The sequence below is a fragment of the Thalassophryne amazonica genome, chromosome 13 (genome assembly GCF_902500255.1).
Source record: "Thalassophryne amazonica chromosome 13, fThaAma1.1, whole genome shotgun sequence".
NCBI lineage: Eukaryota > Metazoa > Chordata > Actinopteri > Batrachoidiformes > Batrachoididae > Thalassophryne > Thalassophryne amazonica.
Window position 1 is genome coordinate 54,545,273 of NC_047115.1, and position 24,789 is coordinate 54,570,061.

At 40.9% G+C, this 24,789-nt stretch overlaps 1 protein-coding gene across 1 annotated transcript in view; it reads right to left on the reverse strand.

Annotated features, from left to right (window-relative positions):
* dst (dystonin) overlaps window positions 1-24,789 on the reverse strand; it is a 318,051-nt gene that overhangs the window by 55,684 nt on the left and 237,578 nt on the right. Inside the window, exons 56-75 of the mRNA XM_034185302.1 lie at window positions 21,546-21,707; window positions 21,219-21,389; window positions 20,765-20,931; window positions 19,599-19,758; window positions 19,062-19,388; window positions 18,794-18,878; window positions 17,128-17,369; window positions 16,731-16,937; window positions 15,613-15,732; window positions 15,390-15,497; window positions 15,080-15,286; window positions 14,785-14,988; window positions 13,877-14,108; window positions 12,341-12,567; window positions 12,142-12,264; window positions 11,920-12,021; window positions 4,750-4,851; window positions 4,279-4,452; window positions 2,784-2,939; window positions 2,353-2,550 (exon numbers count right to left, since the gene is read on the reverse strand). Of these exons, the coding sequence (XP_034041193.1) occupies window positions 2,353-2,550; window positions 2,784-2,939; window positions 4,279-4,452; window positions 4,750-4,851; window positions 11,920-12,021; window positions 12,142-12,264; window positions 12,341-12,567; window positions 13,877-14,108; window positions 14,785-14,988; window positions 15,080-15,286; window positions 15,390-15,497; window positions 15,613-15,732; window positions 16,731-16,937; window positions 17,128-17,369; window positions 18,794-18,878; window positions 19,062-19,388; window positions 19,599-19,758; window positions 20,765-20,931; window positions 21,219-21,389; window positions 21,546-21,707 (3,474 nt within the window). The remainder of the gene's footprint in view (window positions 1-2,352; window positions 2,551-2,783; window positions 2,940-4,278; window positions 4,453-4,749; window positions 4,852-11,919; window positions 12,022-12,141; window positions 12,265-12,340; window positions 12,568-13,876; window positions 14,109-14,784; window positions 14,989-15,079; window positions 15,287-15,389; window positions 15,498-15,612; window positions 15,733-16,730; window positions 16,938-17,127; window positions 17,370-18,793; window positions 18,879-19,061; window positions 19,389-19,598; window positions 19,759-20,764; window positions 20,932-21,218; window positions 21,390-21,545; window positions 21,708-24,789) is intronic.

Sequence of the window (24,789 nt, forward strand, 5' to 3'; positions counted from 1 at the left end):
CCGGGAATTAAAGCACTAAACAAAATAAACTCCTAATAAAAGAACAAATGTTAATAAGAAAAAGTACACTACCACAATGCACAAAAAGGTGTGACATATGCTCTGATGCAACTGATACCCCAGAAAAATGTGGTAAGTGTTGTTTCCCTAGTATAAGGGCCATATCTCCCACCCACTGCAAAGCAGCGCACAGCGCAGCACAAGTGTGCTGTACTGTGTAAAATTGACAACTTTCCAGTTGTCATTTTTTTGTTAAACTCCTAAAATGAGGTGTGGTTATTGCTGTTGTGAGGAGGCAGAAACCTACTGCACCACAAACCACCAAAAGCCTGGTCTAATACAGCATTTATGAGATTCTGTAAAGTTGTAAATTATGAGCACCAACTCTGACAAAACAAACTGAGCGTGCAGTCGGGTTTGAGTTTTTGCTCAGAAACCTGGGTGGCAATTCATTGTTCTGATTTATCTCACTTGGTGTGACAACTACTTCAATCATGGCAGCCTTCATCATCACTGTTGAAACAGATGCTAATGAATGATTTTTAACAAACTAACTTTTGTCAGTAATATATCTGCATTGTTTATATATTAGTGAAGTTGCCAGTGTTGCCCTTTTGGCAAAGACATCTGTACTATTTGGTACTGTCACTGACTCCAGACTACACATGGAAATACACTCATATGAGACATCTTCCATCTTGCCTCCCCACAGAAAGCAGTTGTGAAAACTTATTCATGCATTATGAAGAAAATATAAAGCTTGAATATGTTACTGGGGCACCCATTTTTTTTTCTGAGATCATCAACTGAATGCACACTTTTCAGAACATGGAGTTTTCATCGTCTTAAACACAACACAAAGTCAACCGCAGGGTGTTCTGCTATGTATACAGTGCAATATTTAGGTCTGTCAGTGCTGTTACCTCCCAACAATGAGGTTTTCAATTGAAGCTTAACGATGGCCCCAATAAAGGTACATCTGGAGTTGTGTCAGGAACGACATCCAACATAAAACTTGTGCCAAATCCACATGCAGCAACTGATCCATGCACAATCCGCTGCAGTGAATCCGAACATAAAACAGATGGAAGCAACGAAAAAAAAAACCCCAACAAAAAAACTTTTAGATATCCTTACATGGGTGGGTTCACAACACAAGTACACTCTACTTGTATATACAATGAACTGAAAATTAAAAAAAAGTGAAAACAACCATTAAACAACAGGTGTTAAGTGTTAACTTGCCAGAAAACCTCTCACTTGATTTGCTCCATCAAAATAGCTGTATGCCAGTTGCTGCCACACACCAGCTCTTAAAAGGAATTAGGTGACATTGCGATCTGTTTTAACTTGTGCTCAAAACACACCCATGATTAATGGACTATATACAACCCCTTTCCACCCTGCAACTTACAATATTATTAGGTGCATATAATATGTGTGTATTGTGTAAATAACAAGGTGGAGTTGGACACTTAAGACTGTGCTATAGAGCTCCAAGATAACCATTCAATTTCAGGTATGTGGTACCAAACAGATTTTGTTGCCTTTGTTTGAATGCTTTTACAAGGTAGACTAAATTATCCAATAAAGACATTTTGCCTCTTTTTGTTGTTGTTACTGTGTTAGAATTTTTAAAAATCCTCCTCCATGGTAACCTCACAACCTGGGACAATATGTCAACTTTGTGACAGGAAATAATGACTCCAAATAATGAGAAAAGAAGGCAGCGTGTTTATAGTCATTCCTCACTACTCTGGCACACCATTAACGCCTTTCTGGGAGCAGTGGGGGGTTGGGGGAGTGGGGTAAGAGGTTGCAATGCACCCCCCCACACCCATAAGCTATAAACAAAAGGTGTGATAAAATATGGCAAACATTTGTATAAGTAAACGCTGGTTGATGGACGCTGCTGCATGCAGAATTAGAAGATTTCCAGTGTTTAAAATAAAAAAAAATTGTTTATTAAAAAAGATGATTAGAGAGTCTATTTAGCTTCCCAAATTGGTTCAGAATGCAGGAAAAAGGCTATAGATTTTTAAATTTTTCCAGGAGAGTGTGCCCTAAGTCATAATTCACAATATCTCCCCTCCTCCCCCCTTCACCTAATTCTAGATCCGCCCCTGGAGAGAGGTGAATCCATTGTGGCCTCAACCAACAACAGTAAGTAATTCCTTTCGGCTACTCTCTTCTTTTCCACTCAGGGTCACCACAGCAAATCCGAGGTGGATCTGCATGTTGAATTTGCACGTGTTCCGCCGGATGCCCTTCCTGACACAACTCCACATTTGATAAATGAGGCACATTCCTACGACATCTGGTAAAACTATTTTTCAGGTCAAGATCAGCCACCTGATGCAAAGCATTTTCTAGTTGCTGCCTCCTCTGTTCTGTCTTCTCCAGAATGTCTTTCCACCGCTGGTTCAGGTTCTCCAGTTTGCTTTGGAGACCTAAGGCTTCTTCTCCAGCACTGGACACTACTAGCTCATGACCAGCTTTGTTCACCGTCTCAACTGTTGACTTGTGAGCCAACACATCAATCTGGAGGACCTGAAGAGAGAGAGAGGGACAAAAACAGCCAGAAATTATAAAATGTTCACAGGAGTTCAAAGCCAAGTCTGCAAAGAGCTGTGGGTGACATTTCTAAGTGGCGGCATTTATGTAGACTAACTGCAACTGAACGTTTGACAGCAGCTGACATTAACATGGGTATTTCGTCTAAGCTAACAGCTTATTTGATTTTGCATGAAAAATAATAAGTTTAAAATGATGAAAAGCCTTACATGGTGTTTGGCGAGCTCTATCTCGATGCCTTTAGGGTCTCCTCCAGCACTCTTGCTCTCATTGAGCAGCTCTTCTGTGTGGCTCATCCAGGCCAGCAGCTCGTCCAGAGCATGCTGGAACTGACCCAAAGCGAGAAGACCTCCCTCCAGTTTGTGCTACAAGAACGACACATCAAACAAATACATATCACATTCAGTGAAATCAATGGATGTGCAACCAACATTTTGAAATCAATAATTACATTTACATGACCATAATAATCCAATAACTGGGAATAATCAGGTCATGACAATATTAACCTAATGTGAAGTGTTTTTGAAAATTTAATACTCTGACCCCCTGAATAGGTTCTAATTGATGAGAAAACATGCTGTGTAAAATTTTGTTTGTATAAATTAATTCTTATCTTAAAAGCATTGAAATTTTGCTATTTTTTGCTACAGTGGTGTGAAAAAGTTATTGCCCCCTTGAGCTTTTACATGGACATCAAAAAACAAAAGAAAAATTCAGGCTTTGGATATTAAAATTTTTGAAATTCTGGCCTTTTAAAAGCACAGTGAAAAGTGATCTCTACATGATCAATTAAAAGAAATAAAAATCTAAAAGCCAAAATGATGGTGTGAATAAGTTAAGTGCCCCCTTTAGTATAACACACACAAGCCATCATATTTACATCTAATCTTCTTCAGACAAGTCAGGGGATGGATATATCAACATTTTCAAGACACTGAATATGTCTTGGTCTTTATTTACATCAACAGTGTATAAATACAAACAGTATGGCACTCTATGGTCAATCTGTGTGGAGCAGACAGTTCTCAAAAACTACAGGACTGTGCAAGAAGATGAGTGAGGAAAGCCACCATCACACCCAGACAACCCTGAGCAAGTTACAGGCTTCTGTGGCTGTGACTTTAGTTTTGAATTTTGCATCACCAGTTACACATTTTCATGATGAAGTGGTACAGAGGAGGATTCAAAAAAGAGAGAAAACTTGAAAGTTCAGCTAACAATTTGCCAGAAAGCACATCAGAGATGCAAGCCTAGATTTGATCTGTTTTGTTGAAAGAAAAATCTTCTCTGCTCTACTCCACTATAGCTATGAGCAGTGATGCAAAATTCAAAACTTGCACAATGCACAGTTTCTCCAGTCCATTTCTCCTAAAAAAAAAACTAGCTGTGTTTGTTGGATTTTTTTTTTATAATCCGATAACATCTTTAATCCAATACAATACATCGCTTTTTGCCGTTTACATGATGACTTTAACAATCCAGTAACTCAAAAAAATCAGACAATGTTTGCTTTATTTGTGTGCATGTAAACATGCTCAGTGTTTAGTCTGTTTTCAAACTAGTAAGGGCCAGACTGTATTTACACGACTGCAAACTATTTCCAAAATGATAAATTAGCTTTAATTTCACACAGACTCTCATTTGTTAACATCAGCATCTTAATTTTGAAATGAATCGTTTCAGTCAGCCTCTTTGTCGCACCTGTCGGCTGATAATCTTTTCGTCCAAATTATCCCAGAGCATCTTGAGCTCAGACATCGGCTCCTGGATGGCGCAGCGGTCGCTCTCGTCGGTCACCTTCTTCAACAGGAGGCCTGCCTGGTGATTCAGACGCTCCATCTCGATTTGCAGCTGGTATGCTTCTCCTTTGAACTCCTAGCAACACACCGGCAATCATTTAAATGGCACAAAGCTGTCAGGACAGCACATGTGAGCATAGAAGGCATTTCTTTTCAGTAACACCAGATTTGTCTTTCTGTACATTAAAGCAAAAGCATCAAGTTCTGTAGACAGTTTGTACCTGTGCAAAACAGACTACGTGGCAGTTTGTACATCAAGCACTCCCAACAATACTTGACAACGTAGCCATGACAGTGGTTATTGCAACAAAATGAACAAGAGCAGAATTCTTATGTGTTCTGCAGACTTATACACAGAAATATGACACCGTACCTTGAGCTCTACAATCTGCTGCTTGACGGTTTCCAGATCAGTGCCAACAGGTGACATGGAATCCAGTTTGTTCTCCAGAATGTCCACCCAGTCAAACATACCCTGCACACAAGGTGTGGAAGCCATTGTTACTCAAAGAACACAAAGCTCATTGCACAGGGAGTTGTGTTTCACATCCAGTGGTATAATGCGCACTAAAGGTTCCAGTTAGTCTGTGGGAAATCCAAGTGGTCGACAAAACAGTTAAACACAGTGAAGTGAGAAAGAAACTGAGACTTGGAACACTTTTATTAATCTTTAAGGCTTAGAAACAGCACAAACACTACAGGAGTGCAAAGTCGACTCATTTGTCAGCAATAAAAAGACCTTAGAAAGACTTTACGCACGTGGAAGTGTTTGATACAAATCCAACACAGCTGGTGTTTGTTGTTTTAAAGTTGTGTCTCTTTGAGACATCAGCTGAAAGATAAAAGCACCATAACCTGTAGTTTGAATTAAGGCTATAACATTGACTGTCCTTTGAGTAAGATAAATAAATAATTCCAAAAGTGAAAAATGCTTAGTGCATGTCTTATGTTAGGGCCCCTTCATACATAACATGACGTTGGGTGAAAGAAGCAGAAACTGGAAGAAAATCCATCCATCCATCCATCCATTTTCTTCTGCTTTATCCGGAGTCGGGTCGCGGGGGCAGCAGCTCAAGCAAAGCCGCCCAGACCTCCCGATCCACACACACCTCCCCCAGCTCCTCTGGGAGAACCCCAAGGCATTCCCAAGCCAGCCGAGAGATGCAGTCCCTCCAGCGTGTCCTGGGTCTTCCCCGGGGCCTCCTCCCAATGGGACGTGCCCGGAACACCTCTCCAGCGAGGCGTCCAGGGGGCATCCGGAAAAGATGCCCGAGCCACCTCAAATGACTCCTTTCCGCAAACAAAAAATGAAATGGTGAACCTGCTGACACATGGTCAGACAGGCATGCACGATACAGCGGTGACTGTTTCGTGTAAGCTCGTGTGTGTGCATGAACAGAGTACAAGCTGCTGGAGCGTGTGACACTATGACACTATGACACACAATCGTGCCGTTGCTGTGGAGAAGAAAAATAAAAACCACACACCATAAAAAAACACCTCAACTTATTGAATCCCTCTTATCAAGCGGACAATACAAGTATTATCCTTCTGTTCCTCTGTAGATGACCCATTGTCATAGACGTACAGTCAAGACATGACATGAATAAAGCAGTGCATTCTTATCATGTCCATATCTGCTGGCCTCATATGTGCATGTCCACCGAATAACAGACACCATGTCATGTGGACCATGGGTGACGTGACATTCAGGTCGCCAGCTTAGTGCTCACATGATCAGATGGTCCGTTTCACCTGGCACAGCCTGTCAAGGTACGCACTGTGCGCCCGCTGCAGCCCATCGCAAAGGCGATATATGTTTAATGAATTACCACGTGAGGACAGCAGGCACACACATGCGCCTCATGGAGAACAGTTTAAGGTCATGTCCTTCTTAACACGGTATGTGTTCTCCAGCTGTGACTTGCGGGGTTCAGTGATCTCAATAGCAGCAGTTGTACGTGGACTTCCGTTCAGATGACAGAACAAAGTGTCACTCTCTTTTTCTGTGTTCTGTGATCATTTTTTTGAGTTATGTGTTATGTAATTGTGTATATAGCTATTGTAGTAATTATTTATATACCTGTCCTCGCTGTGGTCCCAGTGTTTTTAATGTAACACATTGTGTGCGCTGAGCCGTCATTTCCAGCTGTCAGTGAGTGGCTGCGCGGCGATCAGCTAAGAGGTTGGCCGGGTCCCCATATGATCATATCTGTACATACATATCAGCATTTCATGTGTGCTCACCCCCCACACACACACGCACACTACATGTGTTGCTTGGCAACGCCACACTCGTGGGACACTTAGACAAATTTCACAGCCTGCCCGAATGTGGTCAGCTGTTCTCTCTTCTCGTACCAGGTGTGCGAATAGCCCCGCCTTTTCTAAGTGCCCGGAGAGTGGTGTTAGATGTTCGTGTGTGGCACCTGGAATTTGGCCGAAACCTGCTAAGAGAGGGGTGAAATGGGCACTCGCAGGGCATTCACTGTCTTTTGGCCACTTGTGTGCGCGAATGGTTGTGGTGACAGCTGTACGCGGCGTTTGAGGCAGCTCCAATTTTTCAAGAGTGACATTCTCCTTCGTGCACCAGTTGGCTTCAATCGTGTTAGTTGTACTCCCTTCTGAGTTTTCACAAGATTGACAATATTTGTTTTGTGTTGAACTCTAGATATTGGTTCATTATATTTATTATCTATTAAATGTTAAGTATTGACTTTGAGGGAATTCCATTGCAAATACAGTTTGTTCTGTGAGATCTTACAGATGACATATAGGAAAAAAGGTAGAAAGTTCATGCTACATTCAATGAAACACGGTGAACTTGGGATTGCCAACATTAATTTATCCTATATAGACCCTAAGACCCATCAGTACTGGACATTATCCTTGCATTCTGTAGCATGAAGTGGATGAATATAGGGTTCCACTGGGAAGGGACACAAATTTCCCAACCAAGGCTGGTACCCATGAGCACCTAGGTGGACAATGCGCATGAAGTGTCTTCTCCAAGGACACAGACAGGTAGCATGACCAGAAATCAAAACCAGATATATTTATTGTCATCCTAACTTCTCTCCACTGAGCTACCTGAACTGCAAGCCAAGTAAAAACGTAACTGTGATGAACATGGGCATTGACAACTGACACCGCAGACCTGTGTATAGAGCTGAAACAACCAATCGAGTTAATCGATTAAAATCGATTATTAAAATAGTTGTCAACTAATTTAGTCATCGATTAGTTGCTAAATAACTTTGTTTTACCGCAAATGTTTCATTTCTTCCATATAATCAACCGAGCTTTGCTTTGAATCTTGAACCAATGAAGGAGTGCTTCGAGCTGCTGCTTCGTTGGTTTCATTTGTTTTATTTTGCTTTATCTTAATTTGTCCCCACTAAAACCCTAAAGAGCATATGTCTGTGAGGAATATTTACCTTTTTTATGTTAAACTGACCTGTTATGGTCTTCTGAAACAGTTGATAGATGTATTTTATGCTAACGTCGATGCTAACGCGTTAGCATGTCTATGTCGTTTTCAATGTTAAAGTTAGCATTAAGCTGCTGGCATTTCAGCATGTTTGTGCATTTATTTTCTGTATAATAATTAATGGCTCAGCGTTTATTGTCGTAAAAGAGTCAAATGTATTACAAATTCTAATATTTTTTAATAATAATAATAATAATTAATAATAATAATTTATTAATTTATATAGCGCCAAATCAAGAGTAATCGCGTCAAGGCGCTTCACAAGCATTTAAAAGCAGATTAAAATGAAATAAGATTAAAATACAATAAAAAAATTTAACCATAAAAAATTAAAAGAAGTAAAATAAATAAAACGTATAAAAAAGACACACAATAAAATACTAATGATAAAACAGGGAGAAGAGATGTGTCTTCAACCTGGCTTTAAAAGTCTCCACAGAGTCCGACTGTCGTATTTGTGCAGGCAGATCATTCCACAGAGCTGGAGCGTGGTGATAAAAGCTCTGTAACCTGCTGACCTTTTCTTCACCCTCGGGACACACAATAGTCCTGCACCCTGTGAATGCAGAGCCCTTGCCGGCACATAGAACTCAACCAGGCCGGCCAGATAGGGGGGCGCCAGTCCGTGAACAATTTTATAGGCCAATAGTAATACCTTAAAATCCGATCTCAAGGAGACCGGAAGCCAGTGAAGGGATTCCAGAACCGGCGTAATATGATCAAACCTTCTGCTTCGCGTCAGAAGTCTGGCAGCAGCAATGGACTCAGACACCAATACGGTTTTGGTGTTGTTAGACCTCAGTGCTGCGTTTGATACTGTGGATCATCATATTTTGCTCAATACGTTGGAGAATTTTTTTGGGATTACTGGAAGTGCCCTTGCCTGGTTGACGTCATATCTGTCCAGTCGTTCTCAATGTGTCTTGTATAATGGCACTACCTCTGACCTTGCTGACATGAGATTTGGGGTTCCACAGGGATCTGTTTTAGGCCCCTTGCATTTCTCCTTGTATGTGGCACCCCTTGGGCATATACTGCGGAGTTTTGGGATTGCCTTTCATTGTTATGCTGATGATACTCAGTTGTACATGCCGATAACTGCGGGAAATCTCACTCCCATAAAATCCCTGGAGGACTGTCTTCTATCAGTGAGAAGTTGGATGTCTAATAACTTCCTACTTTTGAACTTTGATAAGACTGAAATGATGGTTCTTGGTCCAGCGAGACATCGGCATCAGTTTGACCAGCTGGCACTCAGCCTGGGTTCGTGTGTCATACATCATACAGACAAAATGAGGAACCTTGGGGTAATTTTTGATCCCACGTTGTCTTTTGACCTCCACATCAGGGATGTTACTAGGACTGCTTTTTTCCATCTGAGAAATATAGCGAGGATCCACCCCATCCTGTCCATGGCTGATGCTGAGACCCTGATTCATGCTATTGTTTCTTCTAGACTAGATTATTGTAATGTTCTATTTTCAGGGTTACCACAGTCCAGCATTAGGGGTCTTCAGCTGGTTCAGAACGCTGCTGCCAGCCTTCTGACACGTAGCAGAAGGTTTGAACATATCACACCCATTTTGGCATCTTTGCACTGGCTCCCTGTCTCTGTGAGAGCAGATTTTAAAGGTGATAGAGAGAGGTTGAATGGGGCATTAATCCTTGTTCTGTGATGTGATATGTAGCCCAAAAAAAATTGGTTGGGTCTGTAATGGCTCAGAACCTTCCTAAAAGGCTCTCTGAAACAGCTATGTTACTATGCTGGGTTCAGAATGCCTCGTTTGCCTTTAATGGCGTCGTTTCGGAGCTTATTTGGCAACCTCATTATGAAATGCAAGTAGGTGGCGCTGATCGGTTACCGTTGTTTGATTGGCTGCCCTTGCTCTCACTGAAAAGAAAGCATTATTTATTTATTTTCATTGCTTTTATATTTTCTTTTGTGTTTCTATTCAGGTTTTTTTTGCCTCTTTCTCTAAAAATAAATTTAAGAAATATTACAATTTGAAAACAAATGCACCCGAACGTGATGACAGCTGCAATGCTAACTTTTAACATTGAAAATGCCATAGACATGCTAACGCATTAGCATCGCTCCCGTTTTTAAGTTATAAAATACATCTATCAACTGTTTCAGAAGAACATAACAGGTCGGTTTAACATAGAAAAGGTAAATAATACTCACAGACGTATGCTCTGTAGGGTTTTAGCAGGAGAAAATTAAGCGAAAGAAAGAAAGAATAATCAAAGCATTGCTTCAATCTGCAAACCACTGCTTCGATTGGTTCAAGGTTCAAAGCAAAGCCGCGCTGCAGAAAAGTTGTTTACGGACCCGATGCAGGGTCTGTAATCAATACAGAAATGATCATTTTCCTGACAAACACCCCCCAAAACAGCGGCCACTCTGAAGGACCGATAACATAATCGTTAAGCACAAAGCTTATTGATGTCGGTGGATCGAGTTATTTCTTAACGATACCCAAAAGGAACCGGTTCTCGATACACATCCCTAGCTGCTAAGGGGTTAGCTCATTTCCTTTAGAGGGACAAACCAGAGCTAACGTGCCATTCTAACGTGCAATTCTTACAACAGGAATATGGCGCAACACAAATTTAAAACAAAAGAAAATGTGATACTCACAGGCTGTACTGATTGCTGGGGTTGATTTTGTCGCAGAGTCGGAACTGACCCTCTACTGAGTATTAAATGCCGACTGAAGCCAGCTTGAAATCGTGCAAGGTTTGTGAAACAGTCCTCCGTGAAATGCGCAGAGCAAAGAAATAGTCGGCGGTTGTATGTACTGGGGATGCAGTTAAAAATGAATAAAAGCCAGTGATTGCGTACATTGCTTTCTGTGGGAAGATCGTAGCCCGCTAAAACAGCCTGGGAAAGCACACCTGTAGTTCGCCATTGCTTCTCTTCCAGTGTTACGAATGGGTGGGCACAACCTTATGAATAATTCATTTCGAAGGGGCGTGTGTGAAAGGGGGTGGGTGTGGGTGTGTGTTTGTGTGGGGGGGCTATTGGTGAAAAAGTGACGTAAGTTTTCTCTCAAAAACGGATTGACCTGTTTTCTAGGGGCAATTCAAAAAAGGAGAAATACTTGAAACAGAGGTTCTGAAACTTGCTGGCACTTCGTGTGTATTCCCCACAGTGGGGAGACTCTGAACTAACACCAAAAACATGAAAAATATGATTTTGATTCTCTATCCCCTTTAAGGTTTTGCTATTGACTTATAAGGTTGTTCATGGACTGGCGCCATCTTATCTGGCTGATCTGGTGGAACTCTACGTGCCGGCCCGGGTTTTGCGGTTGCAGGATGCAGGACTTCTCTGTGTTCCCAGGGTGAAGAAGAAGTCAGCAGGTCAAAGAGCCTTTTTGTATTGTGCACCCACCCTGTGGAACAGTCTTCCTGCGACCGTGAGGCAGTCTGAGTCCATGGACATTTTTAAGTCAAGGCTCAAAACCTATTTTTATTCTCTTTCTTATGGATAGTTTTTATTTTTATTTGTTTTATTCTTTTACTTCTGTTTTATTTATGTATTTGAATTTTTTTTTATTCATTTTTAATTATTTATTCAATTTTATGTTGACTTGTTTTATGTAAGGTGCCTTGAGACGGCTTTTGCTGTGATTTGGTGCATTATAAGCTAATTAAATTAAAATTCAATTAATTAATTGAACCAGCTGAAGACCCCTGATGATGGACTGTGGTAAACCAAAAAACAAAGCATTACAATAGTCCAATCTAGAAGAGACAAACGCATGAATCAGAGTCTCAGCATCAGCCATAGGCAGGATGGGACAGGATTCTGATGCCATTCGGTGTCATACTGGCTATGTGTGATGGGGGTATTAGAACAGGAACAAAATTACACTGGTGCAAAAAAAAAGCATTTTATGATTTAAATTGCAAGAAATCTAAATGTACTCCACATTTTGGCATATTCTGGGGACGAGTTATTTAAAATTGTGAGCCTTACCCAGAACTTTATCCAAACATTTACTTGAGTGATTCCCACTGAAGACAATGAAGATGTAATCTAAATACCTGCAAACCATCCTGAAACTGCACAGCAGCCTGCATGGCTTCTTCCAGTCTCTCCACTCGCTCCTTCCAGGTCTTATTGAGATTTTCCCATGCTGAATTCACCTGCAGAAATTACACTGTAATACACTTGCAGAAGTCTAACTGCATAAACATTCAAATGTGCGATTATCAGCACACTGGTCAACAAATGTCCACATTATGAAGCATTCTGTTATGTAATACCTCATCAAGGCTTTTCCTAATCACAGGTTTATCTGGTTCTCCACAAGCAGTCAAAAGCTCTGCCCCCTGATTTCGAACCACATCAAGCTCCTCCTGCAGCCCATCAATCTCCTCCTTGAACCCCTGCAGAAATAAAAAATCTGGTTTAAAACTCTTGTTGTGGCCGCTTGCTTTTTCCATCTCAGGGATCAGCTCTTACCTCCACAAACTCCTGCTGCTGTTTGACAACCGAGGGGTCGACTCCAGGCTCCTCCAGCTCTTTCAGCAGATCCTGGCTGTCTTTAATGGTGACGATGAGGGCACAGTGGTCACACCAGAACTTGTCTGCCAGATCCATCACATCCAGCAGCTTTGCCTCCCGCTCCTCCAGCAGCGCCTGGATGTCGTTCCAGATAAACACCATCTGGTCCAGCTTGTCTTGTACAGCTTGAGTTGGGGGTGAAAAAAAAAAACACCATAAGAATGAAGGTGTACACGCAATAAATCATAAACATCCCTACAATATGAACAAAAGAATACAAGCATTCCTCAGTTGTGAATCATCAAGGACCGCTCTCACCCTGGATTAAAAATGCTTGGCTCGCTACCCTCAAGGAGGTGGTATAGATGCATTAGAACAAAGACAAACAGACTGAAAAACAGCTTTTTTTTTCCCAAAAGCCATAACCATCCTGAACTCACAAGTGCGCTGATGCTTGAGTCTAACCTCCAGACTTTCTCTACCCACCTACGGTAAAATACATTACCGTACAATATCTGTATCTATCCCCAACTCTCTCTGTCCAATAGCCATTCATTGCATATAATCAATACTACTGTGCAATATGTAATTAACAACCTGCAATATATCACTAAGCACATATTCAGACTTCTTGCAAATACATAGTATGTATTGTTTGCAATTGTATATACACTTCAGACTGTGTGCCTTACCTCCCCTTTGTCTATCATTTCTTTATATGTTTGCGCTGAGAAGGAGTTGCTTTTAATCTTGTTGTCCATGCATATAGTGACAATAAAGGTATTCTATTCTATTGTATTCTATGAATCATTTGGTCTATTCTAGTAGTTTTCCAGGAAAGTTTGGTGAGCTCTATCTCGATGCCTTTAGGACCCCTGAAGAATGACTTGATTTGTTTTGACCAGGTCAAAATGTAAAGTTTTGGAAGTGATTGAATTTGCTTGGGTTATTGTTACAAAAGGGAAAATTTTTAACAGTAAAGCAGAATAAAAATAGTAATGGCACAATGAAACAACAAGGCATCCAGAAAACCACAGTCTCTTGCTGCCGTCAGCTACCGTAATTTTTAAACTTTACTTGACACCACCTTTAGACGTCACTGATGTATGAAGTCTGATATATTTGTTATATTTGCTATCATTCTTTTATCCAGTTTTATTCTACTATACAAATCCTGCTGATAAAGTCTTTGTATTCATTCAAACAGGAAAAATAGAGGATGCAAACAGCCAATAACAACTTTATCCAAGAATCTTTCCTGGGTGACAGATTTTTCCAGCAGTATCCTAAAGCAAATCTGACCAAAAATATTCTCTCAGGTGGCTCCATCACAAAACATTCCAAACACATAAGCAGCAGGCACAGTGTGCGTGCTGACTCACTCTGCCGGTAAGACTTCCTCCAGACTCAGTCCACATAAATGGTTATAATAAAGTAAGCAGCATCCAAAATGAAATAAAAGGCAATTATCAAGATGAAACACAGGTCCAATACCTTTGGCAGATATGTCCTTGTCTGCTCCTTCTGATCGTGCAATCATCTCTCCGCCTCGCTGCCTCAGTGTCTCATAGGACGGCTGCAGTTTCTCCAAGTCCACTGAGACGGCCTTGTTTTCACTTATCTGTTCCTTGATCTTGTCCACTTCAACTGAGATAGAGGGAGGTTGACGCAGACGCTCAGCGATCCGTTCCAGAGATTCCAGCATGGGGTCAATTTTATCATGGAACTGATGGTGAATGGGAAAAGCAAAGAAATCAGTGTGTGCTTAAATTGTACAGTGTCTCAGAAGTTAAGAGGTATTACTCTGGCAAACTGTAAGGATTTTACAATCCTATACACAACACAGGGAGACCATGCAAACTCCATACAGAAAGGCCACAGGTGAGAACTGATCCCATGACCTTCTTGCTGTGAGGCAACCGTACTAACCACCAAGCCACTGCACCACCTTGAATATAAATAATTATAGTGAATATAAAGTCTACAGCATAATCATTAAGTAGTCTCAAGTAATGGCTATTTAAAGGAAGTAAATTTGTGTAAGTATGAAGTACTGACCATGTATAACTATTGAGTTATCATTATCGATGGTACAATACCAGTTTTTCATGTCTGATACAATACTGATATTGGAACCTGCAGTAGCTGCTACCACCAGTCTGACACAGGTTCTTTAGGCTTACTGTGTGACTGAATAGTCTTTCCAAATTGTAACAAAATGGGTAGGGGTTTATTCTTGACTTGCTTCAAAAATAAATGTGACTTTATGAGACCAGTACATCTTAGTCTGTAAAATGTGGTAGTGTATATGTAGGGGCAAAAATAAAGGCATTGATTGTTGATCATAATCAAGAAATAAAACATCTCATTTGAAAGACCCGTTACCCATTACTGCTCTTCACCTGAGTAGATTTGGAGATGGCTTCATCCAGGGTGGATGCTCTCTCCTTGACATCAGCTTTGAGTTGGGCATAAAGCTGGTCAGTGGTTGTGTATTTCTCCCTGATGGGGACTCCCTCCGCTGGACTCAGTTCCAGTAACTGAGGCCCGGTCTTATTCATCTTGTCAATGTGGGGCTTGTGTTCGGCAATTAGCTCTCGCATTTGCTGAAGTGAAAAAGTCATGTTCAGTGAGCACGTGCAAGGCAGGTTTTCATGATCACATGCTAAACTTTGGACTAAATGTGATATTACTCACCCTGAGTTCCTCCTGCTGCTGTCTGAGTGTGTCATACTCAATGGCAGGTGGAGGCAGCTGGCTGAAAGTGGTCAAGGTTTCCTGAAGCCATGGCCACATCTCTTCATAGGTTTCCCAGAACTGACTGGCCAGAGACTGGGCTTGTTCAAGCTGTAGATAGCGCTCTGAGTTCAGCTGACTAACAACGCCGCACTTCTCCAAAAGAGTCTGTGACAGATAAATAGATAGAAATCCAAGATGTATTAATATGGGTGCATCCCTAGAAAGTACTCACTTTACACGCACTTTACATTTTAAACATCAAATTCACCTTCAAGAGCGCTTGTTCCTCTTGGTTTTTGCTGTTCATAATGGCCTTTCCCATCTTCACAAGCTCATCCACAGCATCTTTGTGCCTCATGATGTCCATGGAGAAATTCTACAAAACCGGTAGAGTGGGTTTTTGGGCAGATACCATGAAACAAAGCTCTGTGTTTACTGTGCTTTGTCTAATGTGGGCCAGTGTCTATTCATACACACTGTGACAGGCTGACCTTCTGTGCATGCAGCTGGGCTGTGGTTTGGTCCTTCTCCAGTTTGATCTCCCCCACAGAGAGCAGCTTCCTCTCAGCTTCAGTCAGCCAGGCTAGTTCAGAATCTACTGCTTGTTTAAACTGGAAACAGACAAAAGTGATCAGTCCGATCAGTCCTTGATATTTTGAACCGCTGCATAGCTAGCTCAGTTAAGTGTGTCTGATCATACATTCATGTTGTAGCCAAGGCCAAAACACTCAAGCCAAGACCCAGGCCAAGCCTTTGTGTGAATGGGTGAATGTGAGGCGTAATTATAAAGCACTTTGAGCTTCTGATGCAGATGGAAAAGCGTTATAAAAATGCAGTTCATCCAAATGCAATCCAAGACCAAGGCATAAATAACATAAATAAGTTAAATGGATCATGAAAGCCTGAGGTTCACAACACAGACTTTTTTATTCAAAATGCAGTATTAAAGCAACTTCAAGAACAGCAGCTGTTTCCAGTAAAAGTATTATTCTGTGTTGTATAGGTTGTTTGAGCACCTAAATTGAATTTGAAATGTCAAATTTCAACTTTATAACAAATTATAAATTCACTGAATTCAACTTGTAATCTTGCCATTTGTGTTTATATATGCCTGAAGTGCATCACTAATTGTATTATTTGCACTTTTTTTTTAGGTTATATTGTTTAAAGATATACGTTTTCATTGTCTAGAACTACTATTTTTAATTGCATTTGTTTAAAAATGTAATGTTATCACAGAAACAAACAAAATTATTTTAGAAAGAGCAACATTTCATATCTTTTGTCAAGGCCTTGAACTTTCTAGAGACAATCAAGCTGTTGAACCATCAAGGCTGCCAAGGTATGCAACACCCAAGATCAATGCCAAGGGGAAAAAAATCTGTGGGATTTTACAAACTAGGCTTTACTTTAGACATCTTGTGGCTGACAGCTAGGAGGCTTGGAGGAGTGACTAACTGAAAAATCAGTCATTTTAAAAGGAGTTCCTCTTGAAAGCCAAGGTTGAGCATCAAGGCAATGCAACACTGGCATACACTTAAAGCACAAGCGGAAGAATTAAATTACACTTATCCAACACAGAGAAAAGCTAAAGGACGTTATGGTTCACCTGTTCTGACTTGAGAATGTCCGCATCGATCTGCTCGACCTGCTGGGTAACGGTGTCACACACCACTTTGTATCGCTCATTATCTTCCGTCACAAGCCTGTCCAGCCTGTCACGAGTGTGCCATGGGATCAGATCCATCAAAGAACTGCTCAACTCATTCAGCTTATCTACCATGGGTTTTTGGGCTTTGGTCTCCTTCAGCAACGCCTGGATAAGATTGGATGACACACAGGAAGCATCACTTTAACTGTGATGAATGAACAGAATTACAACTAACAGCAAAATCACTGTACTAGAGTCATGTTATGTGATTTATTGCTTTAATGGCAAATACAGTCTGCTTGAGCACTGGTCAATTGTAACACATGAAGGTTAGCTTAGCTGCAGAAATCCTCACCTTCTGCTTGCTTTGTGCATGAGCCAGCTGGTCTCCCACAAGCTCTTGATTAGAAGATGCACTGAGCTCAGCCTCTGCATTCTCCAGCCAGGAGCTCAGCTCCTCATGAGTATGCTGTAAGTCAGTGCTGAGAGTGGAGACCTGCTCCAGACTCTTCAAAACACTGTCACTCATGTTGCTGATGTCAGCATATTTTGCTTTTATCCCATCCAGTTTGCCCTGAATAACAACCACCTCCTCACCTGTAAATACAAACGAATAATGATATAATACTATTATTACTGTTGTTGTTAGCATTATTGTTATTATTAATCATTTATTTGTAATTATTGCCTAATTAATACGACCAAGTAATCCAATTACTAATCACCATTTACTAATCTAAAAGAATCCAAAAGAATATTTGGCACATAATACCACTGAACTCAATCATTTGTGAGAGCATATTGATGAAGATAAATAATGTCTGAGAAAATGATGTTTTTTTTTTTTTAATTTGATCCAGAACATACTTTGTGGAACATGTGTGGCTGTGGCAGAGGTGTGTGCTCTCCAAGTGCCTTCTAGTTTACTAGGCATTGTTCACACTGAACTTTTCTCTGTGAGAATTACTTTGTATGATTATCGTTGTATTATCAGGACACATAGGTTGCAAATGCTTAACACACTATATGTAGAAACCAAGAATGTAAGACAAAATATTTTCATTAATGCAACATGAAATTTGTGTGTATTCATCGTTTTAAAAACACCATTAATTTCCAAGAGACTTTAAAAAGTTAAGACTGTGTTGTAGAAAACACTTCACCAGGGCCGGTTTCATGAAGCAGTCTAATTTTGTTTTAGCCAACTAAACTCACTTAGTTGACTAATCCTTTGACGTTAGTCTTTGCACAAAGCACTTAGTCAGCTAATGTTTCGCATTAGCCAACTAATGTTTTTGGCCTGCTACAGAGGAGGCTAGTCTTATTTTAGTCTACAAAACATCAGTGTCTTACCTCAAAAATGGCGGGTATCATGTACCAACACTTGATGGAGCAGGAAGGAAGGACAGCATTGTAGTGGGAGTGGGTGTTTTGGGACCAGGATACTCCATTGGAGATGTTTACAGACTCCGAGGGTCAATTGTGAGGGATGTTAGTTCGGCACTTATCCTGCACATTGGGTGATTTGTCCAGTTGCCTATTGCGGGACACTGTGATCTCCTCCCAAGCCAGCCTTTTGGCAGCTAGGACCACTGTTGTTCCTTTGGATCACTCAAGAGCACCCCTACTTCCCTTGTATTCCTCCAAAAGGAGAGCTTCCTCCACTTTGGAGAACGTAGCGGCCTTTTTGCGGGAGTGTTTCTCCTCTGGTGCAGTAGATTTGGCCATGGATGTAGCAGACGACCAACCAAGAAGCAAAAAAAACTCTCACACATTGGAGGCATTTCTTGGGAACGGCACTCGCGAGATTATTTATGCCCATGAAAATCGTCGACTACCATGGCTAATCTACAGGTTTAGCCATTTATGTGAAGCAGAAATTAGACAGCTAATGTTAAACGTCTAACCTTAGTTGACTAAGTAAGTTTAGTAGACTAAAAGATTAGACTGCTTTATGAAACCCAGGTGTGTATTCGGTGCATGGGCTCGTTGTGCAAAGACAATCATAAAATACAACATGCCTGTTGTTTGTTTCAGCAACTCCATTCCATTGGAAACAGCCTGTGCAACGTTTTTCTTCCTCATTTCTATATCACTCTGTAGTGCCTGAAAGGTTAAGGAGGAAAAGAACTTACAAAGCCATAGAGATCATAAAGAACTTCCATTGCTAAGAATGCATGACATACAAATCAGTCAAATAAACTGAAATATGAGCAGTGCAATGTAAAAGAAAAACAAAACAAAACAAACAACAACAACATGATGCTTGGCCTGATAAGGGCAGTATACCCGTTGTTCTGCCAGCTGCTTTGCGAGAACGTCTAATGCGTAGTCATCCACGGACACTTCACACAGTCTCGCGTGTACCTCATTGATCCAGTTCATGAGGGCCACTTCATCCTCTCCAAAGAGGTGGGCGTTAGCCAAAGCTTGCTGCAGCATGTCAGCTCTCCTTCTGCATCGGTCCTGCAGATCTATGTATCTGGCCTGAGTTGCGTCCAGTTTGGACTGAATAAATTCCTTATCTTCCACTGAGCTCACTGTTTTGAGCATCTGACCCAGACTGACAGCCTGAAACAGGTCTTTACTGTGACTCATAACCTCCTCCTCTAAAGCCTGATCAACGGGAGACAAACCAAGAAAATATGATGCAAAAAACACAAAATTGAAACCAAATGAAAGTTAAATAAAACAGAATATAATGTGAAATAATGGAAATCATCAACTTAAATCAAGAAGCACAAAAAATGAATTTAACTTAACATAAGTGAGTGGGTATTGAAAGACAATAACCTGAGACATATAGTGCAAGCTAATGGATCGTACCTTGTGCTGTGTGATCTGCTCTGCGAGTCTAGACGTCTCTGTGCCGATGGGTTCCGAGTTGACCAGTTGTTTCTCTGTAGTTGTAAGCCACTCGCTTAAGGGCTCCAGAGTCTCGTGGAACTGCTGAGTGACTACCAAGATGCTCTCCAGATGTTTGTGTCTGCAACATTCCCAGAAAATAACAGAAGGGGATTGGCATATTAACTAAGAGAATTTAACCCAAGCATTGATTCATGGAAATTCATTCTTTGTGATGTTGTTTTGGAAGTGAAACGTAACAATGTGTCATAAGCACTTATGACCTTGGGTTTGACCTTTCAAGGTCAACCATGGTCAAAAGTCATATGACTAACAGAAAGGTGATATATGACGTCCTATTAGGATTTAACAGTAACCAAAGGTTTATCTTTAAACAGTTCCTCAAAGGAGCCAAAATAAAGTCTAAATATCAAGCATTGGGCCAAAATGACCTTGTGCCGTGACCATAACTAATAACCAATTTTTCTCCAAATCAAATCACTTTGTCCTTGGCTGACACTCAAATTTGGTCCAAATTAGATCAAAACCCCTTCAACTATTTTGTTCAAACAAACAAAAAAACACAAGACCAAAAGCAGCACCCCGATATCTGCTATAGTGCACAGGTGCAATGAATGTCCATTTTAGGCATAAAAAATGTAATGCTCACAAAGCAGCACCTTAATTATAACATCCATAGATATATTCATTATCTGTATCACCAAAATATATCAAGCACATTCTAAATATATGATCAATGGAATTTAGTGCCACAATTAAGATACTGGTATATTTTATGCTATTCATTTCACCATAATGTACACACATTCTGAAAAAAACATAACACATTCTCAAATAACACCTCCTCAAAAAAAGAACTTCATCCTCATTAATATGCAAATGCATGCATCAAAAATAATAATATGGTGTAAGTATCAAGTATCTACCATATATTGTTGTTAACCTATTGGGTTCACAAGTATGTGACTACACATAGAGACAGATGCACCATTAACATGACACAATGTCATATACTATGTAAATAGTGGTGGGACATAAAAAAGTAACCTTTTCAAAACACCTTAACAAACATTTAATTCCAAAGCCTGTCAAAATCGTGCGTTTAATATTACAGATGTTATCCAGACCTGTTTTCAGCCTTCTTGAGAAGACTGTCCCACCTCTGCCCCAGGCATTCAATCTCTTTTTCAATCTTCTCCTTATCCACCGACTCTGCCAGTTCTGCAACCTTGCCTCCTTCCTTTTTTATCAGCTCTACAGTCGGCTTACGGTCATCCAGCAGTCTCTGTAAGAGCTGTCAGAAGCAAACAAAGAAGAAGACTTATGGGAGAGTTTTTATCATGTTCTGACTCTATGGTGAGAAACAGTAAATCTCAGAGCTGCTTATTAAGGGCCCGTTAAAGGGAAACCTTTGTGCACAGCATTCATTTTTAACAATGGGTGTCAATGGGTGGATCCCAAAGCCAGAATGTTGCACAGAGAAGTGGAAAAGACTAAAATGGAATTATTAATGAGTACTATGTATCAGGTAGCGACCGTGCAAGTGTGTCTATGTGTTTGGGGCACATGACACTAGCTTACTTTCTGCTCTTGTATCTGAGCTTTGACCACTTTGTACTCTGCAGAGGGTGGTTTCTGACTAGCCACCAGTTCCTCTGTGTCAGTCAACCAGCTGAGCAGTGACTCCAGAGCATCGTGGAACCTCCCACAATGCAACAGGGCTTCATGCTGCTGGGCTGAACGCTCAGCAAGCTGCAAAACACATGTTAAATATAGATATCAGCTGTTTAAAGGTCAAATAAAACCAGACCCCTAACAGTACAACGCATAGCAAACTGTAATTTTTCCAACCAGGAGGATTTGAATTCAGTCATTTATTAAACAGACCAGTATGCAATGACAAACAACCTTTTTACTGAGGGTATTCCATTTTGTGTTGACATCCTCCAGGTCGTCCTCAAGCTTCTTCGTGCTGGTGCCTTTGGCAGCATTCTGGATCAGCCCTTGGCCCAGCGAGTTGACATCTTGAAGCTGTGTATGTAATGGGTCAGTTTCTTCTTTCTGGAATACCTACAGTCAAATGGAAAAAAAAACTGACTGAGATTATGAAGTTAATTTTGATGCAGGGATCATTTGGGTCAGTTGCAAATGACTTCAATAAAGTGATCAGGGTTTGCAGGGTCACACCTACATGGGGGCCAAAGGTCGGACTGCTTCTCTGGCTGAGATGCTTTGGATAAATATAATTTTCAATTTTCATTATATAATTTTCATTCCAGTGGCTCAAGTACATGTGAAACTAGAGCGTGCTCCAAGAGCACATACCTCTGCCAACACTTCACTCACATTCTTTGTAACTGAGAGAGAAACATGAGCAGCATTATGAAAAAACTACTACGTACACCAATTTCCTTGGAACACGGTGAAAGGGGAAGGTATCAGCCAAAGAAGAAACCATTACCTTTTGGAGCGACTTCAATTAAAGAATATCCAAGCTTTGCAAGATAGGGTATCATCTTTGCATTCTCTTGAGAAATTTACAAAAATGTTGAAAATGCCCCATCTTGCATTGTTAAATAAAAAATAAATCCTAGAATTGACTGTTCCAATCCTGTTTCAAATGTGAATGGTTTCTTCCTTGGTCCATACCCCATCATTTAGTAGTGTTTATGTAATCCTGTTAACAGATGACAAACAGTACAGAAAATATTACATCCTTGGTGAAGGTAATAAAGTATAATATTTCACACTACTCTAATGTAAAAACAGTCTGACTGGATACAGTTCTCTATTTTTAATTTCCTGATCATCTGTAGTTAACATTACTATTAATGGATATTTTTCCACAATTGCCTTCAATTATATGTGGTGCAAAAATCATGTATTCATTGCCAACAGGTTACATGGATGAGTTTCATTAATTCATAATGTAAAACAGGGGTCACCAACCCTGCTCCTGGAGATCACCTGCCCTGCATGTGTACCTGTTGCAACCACAACTGAGTACAGTAGTCAAGGCTGGTGTTTCACGGTCTTGATTGGCTGAGCACACCTGACCTTAGTTATTTAGCAGTGGAGGGAGCATGGAAGGTTGGAAAAACTGAAGGGCACTTTAAATCAAGGAGCAGGGTTTGAGACCCCTGATCTAAGCAATAAACAATCTAAGTGTACTGTGCTGGTCAAATCAAATCTACAAATCTTCATGAAGTTTTCATACGAGTGTATAAAGAAATAAAACAAGTTACAGGCCATTTGAATAGGCATGGTAGCAACACGAAACTGTGCTACAGTTACATGTTTGGCGGGGAGCAAATTAGTTTTATTCCCCCGATTTGGTTTGTGTTGTCTGCTTGGTGTCTTTTTGTGGGTCATGGAAACAGCCACCACATTAAAAAAAAAAAAACTCACTTCACTCACAATGATCAAAAAATTCTTATGATGCACAGCTATGAGTTTTCAAAGCTGTGCCAAATTTGGTATGTGAATGATTTAAATAGCAGTGGTTGTCATGATTCTATTAAATAAAAAGCATAGCTGGATTATTTAAAAAAACAGGGCTGATGCATACCCAGCGTGCTCTACACACAACAATATAAATGTACAAGTAAATGTAGATATGTCTGTAATGGTATTTTTGATAATGTATGACTTGATCATATGACTTTATTATGAAGTTATTCATACTAATCAATCACAAACATTGTGCTTCCATCTAGGCTTCTTGGTTGTTGAGATATACAAAAAAAGTGTTTCTTGGATGATGTTTTTCTTGACCTTAAACGATGTAGTACTCCAAAATCTAATCACCTTGAAATATCTATTCAAGTAATATTCTTACCAACTTTGAAGGAAATCTGTCAGCCATTTTTGAGTTATCGTGTCCAAACATGAGCATGCACACACACACACACACACACACACACACACACACACACACACACACACACACACACACACACACACACACACACACACACACACACACACACACACACACACACACACACACACACACACACACACACACACACAAGTGAAAACAATACCCTGCTATGGCCACTTAACCGATGTGCAGGGTAATCAATTCTCTTAGCTTATATCAGAAATACATATATGATAAGTAGAATGGATGATCAACAGAAGATATGATGTACTATGCAAGTTCTGCCAATTCACGAAACAAAGTCAATCCCCTCTGTGAGGAGTTCAAATAGTGCTGCAGCCAATATTTGTGCATAAATCTACAGACAGACTTCCAGGCTGCACTGGTGAGCAAAACCTCATTTAGCCGTCATGCAATGAGATAAACTGAGAAAACACCACGGCAGCTGCCAGGAAAAACTAAAGCGGTATGTCATCTCCTGAAACATGTCCTGTGTCAACTAACGAGCAAAAACATGGAAACGAGGGAAGAGGCTATTTTTGGGCACCTGTCGGGAGAATTCACCAGTAAGGTCCATTTCAGAACATGCAGCTCTGGCAGACAGTAAAGTCTCAATCTCATATCCTCCCATATGTTGGAACCACTGCAGACTTCTTCGAGGAAGACATGCCTCCACTGATTGCAGAAACTCCTCCAGCTCCTCCATGTTGTAGGTGGATGCTCCTTGCTCCACGTCAAATGGCTTTGTTAGTTGGCGGGATGCTATGGGTAAGGTTACAGAGTTTCCATAGGTCTCTGGCTGCATCACCACCACACTAACCAGCTCAGAGTCCTCCTGAAATGAGACGTCCTTGAACAGCTCGGCAGTAGATAGCTCGTCATAGTCTGTTAAAGCCCTTGAACGCCACCCAGAGCTCTCATTTTGAGTCCTGGAGGCCGACCCTGATGGTGACCTGCCTGTGGAGTGTTTATGATCACTGCTGAGGACCTCCTTGTCATTAAAGTCCAACACAAAAGACTCTGCCTGCTGCGGCTCTGGGACCGAGCTACCACTGTGACACAGATTCTTCCTAGCAGGTGAGAGAGGAAACTCCTCCTGCCATGAGTTGAGGGACCGCCCTGCTTTCAGCTCCCCAGACAAATGCATCGCCTCTGAAGAGGAGAAGCTCCTTGTACCAGGACCTCCTCTTCTGGTGGCTCCAATGGTATGTTGCTCCCTCTCTACAGTTGGGCTGTACAGACCAGAGTCCTCTTCGGATGTCAGTGAGC